Source organism: Pundamilia nyererei, unplaced genomic scaffold (genome assembly GCF_000239375.1).
Source record: "Pundamilia nyererei isolate P.nyererei 1_Seehausen unplaced genomic scaffold, PunNye1.0 scaffold02804, whole genome shotgun sequence".
Classification (NCBI taxonomy): Eukaryota; Metazoa; Chordata; class Actinopteri; order Cichliformes; family Cichlidae; genus Pundamilia; species Pundamilia nyererei.
The window spans coordinates 2,842-4,677 of NW_005190205.1; the positions used below are offsets into that span (position 1 = coordinate 2,842).

Below are 1,836 nucleotides of genomic sequence, written 5' to 3' on the forward strand. Positions count from 1 at the left end.
GTGACATTTACAGCAGGATAATGCAGATGGCTCCTCTCTGGACAAAGTTTATGAGCCCATTTTATAAACCTTTCGTTTTTGCCCTTTGAGTCTGGTTTGCTCAAAATTGGCCTACATAAAGATACACTTTCTCCCTCTTGTGGACAGTAATTAGAATTGCAATTATGAAAAGGAAAAGGAAAAACAAAAGGATTTTGACTTCACTTTTTTCTAGCGAGATATGCAGCAGGCACAATATTTGTAGTGATTTGGTAACCTTTACCGTACAAGTGCCTATTGGTATACACATTGCCCTAACAAGCAAAAAATGCTCAGTTCGATCTTGGGAGGAGACGCTATTCCCTTTTGGCTTGTGTCAGGAAGGAAATTTGGTATAAAAATCTGCCAAATCAAATATGAAGAGCTACTGCTGCAGTGACCCTTCAACAGGAGTATCTATAGATAATGTCTGTAAATAGTGTCTATTTTACTAATAAAAAAGCAAAGCTGTTAGGCTTAGAATGTAGTTTAATAACAGTAATGTTTTACTCTGTTGCCTGCTCTTATTTTAGCAATATGAAAACTGGAGGCCCAACCAGCCTGACAGCTTCTTCTCTGCTGGCGAGGACTGTGTGGTGATGATATGGCATGAGGATGGTCAGTGGAATGATGTTCCTTGCAACTACCACCTCACTTTCACCTGCAAGAAGGGCACAGGTAAAAAACAAACAAACAAAAAAATCCACTTTTTAAAATTTTCTTAAGGTAAAAATGAAAACCCATAGTTCCTGTAAAATTCCTTATCAAATGCCTTTGTCTCGTCTGGTTTACAGTGGCCTGTAGTCAGCCTCCTGTGGTAGAGAATGCACGTTCCTTTGGGAAGACACGTGAACGGTATGAGATCAACTCGCTGGTGAGGTACCAGTGCCGTATAGGCTTTATTCAGAGACATGTCCCAACTATCCGTTGTCGTGGGAATGGACGATGGGATATCCCGAAAATCAGCTGCATGAACCGTAAGTGCACACTGTTGCTCTCAATAGATAGACATTACTCTGAAAAGTATGGAGTGCCAAAAGTGCCAAAACTGAAAAAAAAATATATAACATTTAGTATGTTATTTATTCATTTAACATTTTTATGCTTGCATTTATTTATAAGTTGTTACTTTTTTGCATTTTGTCCCAGCCCTGAATATTTATCATATTTTCTTAATACATTGGCATTTAACTGCCCTCAGATGCCTATTAGGAGCAACCCTTATTTCTGAAGTGCATGGTTTTTGAATTTTCAAAATTTGTCATTAAATGTTTTCTTGTTGTCCAACATTATCTTTATGGGTGAAAGAGTTAATGCTTAATTAATTCATAATTTGCTTTAAAACAGCTGTGGTTATGTTCTAAATAAATACTTTTCGTTTCGAGTTTTCATTGGCTAAAATATATTTTCCTGATCAGCCAACAACAAAATTTGACCTTCATTGTAATATTGAAGCACAGAGAACAACATATATTTTTGTGCATTTAATAAGATATAAACCTATTTACTGAGTTTGCTACTCAGCATTAATCCAATGTGTAAGATTTTGACAAATAATTATAGTTTGAGAGCTAAAATGTGATTTCCCCCCCCCCCCAACAGCCTCAAGCTATCAGAGGACCTTTATCAGAAGGCATCAGCACAATAGTCTCTACAGCATCCACAACTTCAATAACTGGCAAGATGAGTCCTTCCACTTTCGTCATCAGCTCCGACCAGGAAGGAGACACAAAATAGAACATAAGTGGAAATAACACGGCACACCTGAGACGAGAGCACGTGCCAGATGCTTGTTTGAAAAGAACAAAAAAAAAAAAA

At 37.3% G+C, this 1,836-nt stretch overlaps 1 protein-coding gene across 1 annotated transcript in view; it reads left to right on the forward strand.

The window, feature by feature from the left end:
• Positions 1-1,822, forward strand: part of LOC102207141 (versican core protein-like) — a gene marked incomplete at its 5' end in the record, with an annotated part of 3,759 nt that extends 1,937 nt beyond the window's left edge. Inside the window, 3 exons of the mRNA XM_005755744.2 lie at positions 552-696; positions 813-995; positions 1,621-1,822. Of these exons, the coding sequence (XP_005755801.1) occupies positions 552-696; positions 813-995; positions 1,621-1,772 (480 nt within the window). The remainder of the gene's footprint in view (positions 1-551; positions 697-812; positions 996-1,620) is intronic.
• Between the last annotated feature and the right edge of the window lie 14 nt (positions 1,823-1,836).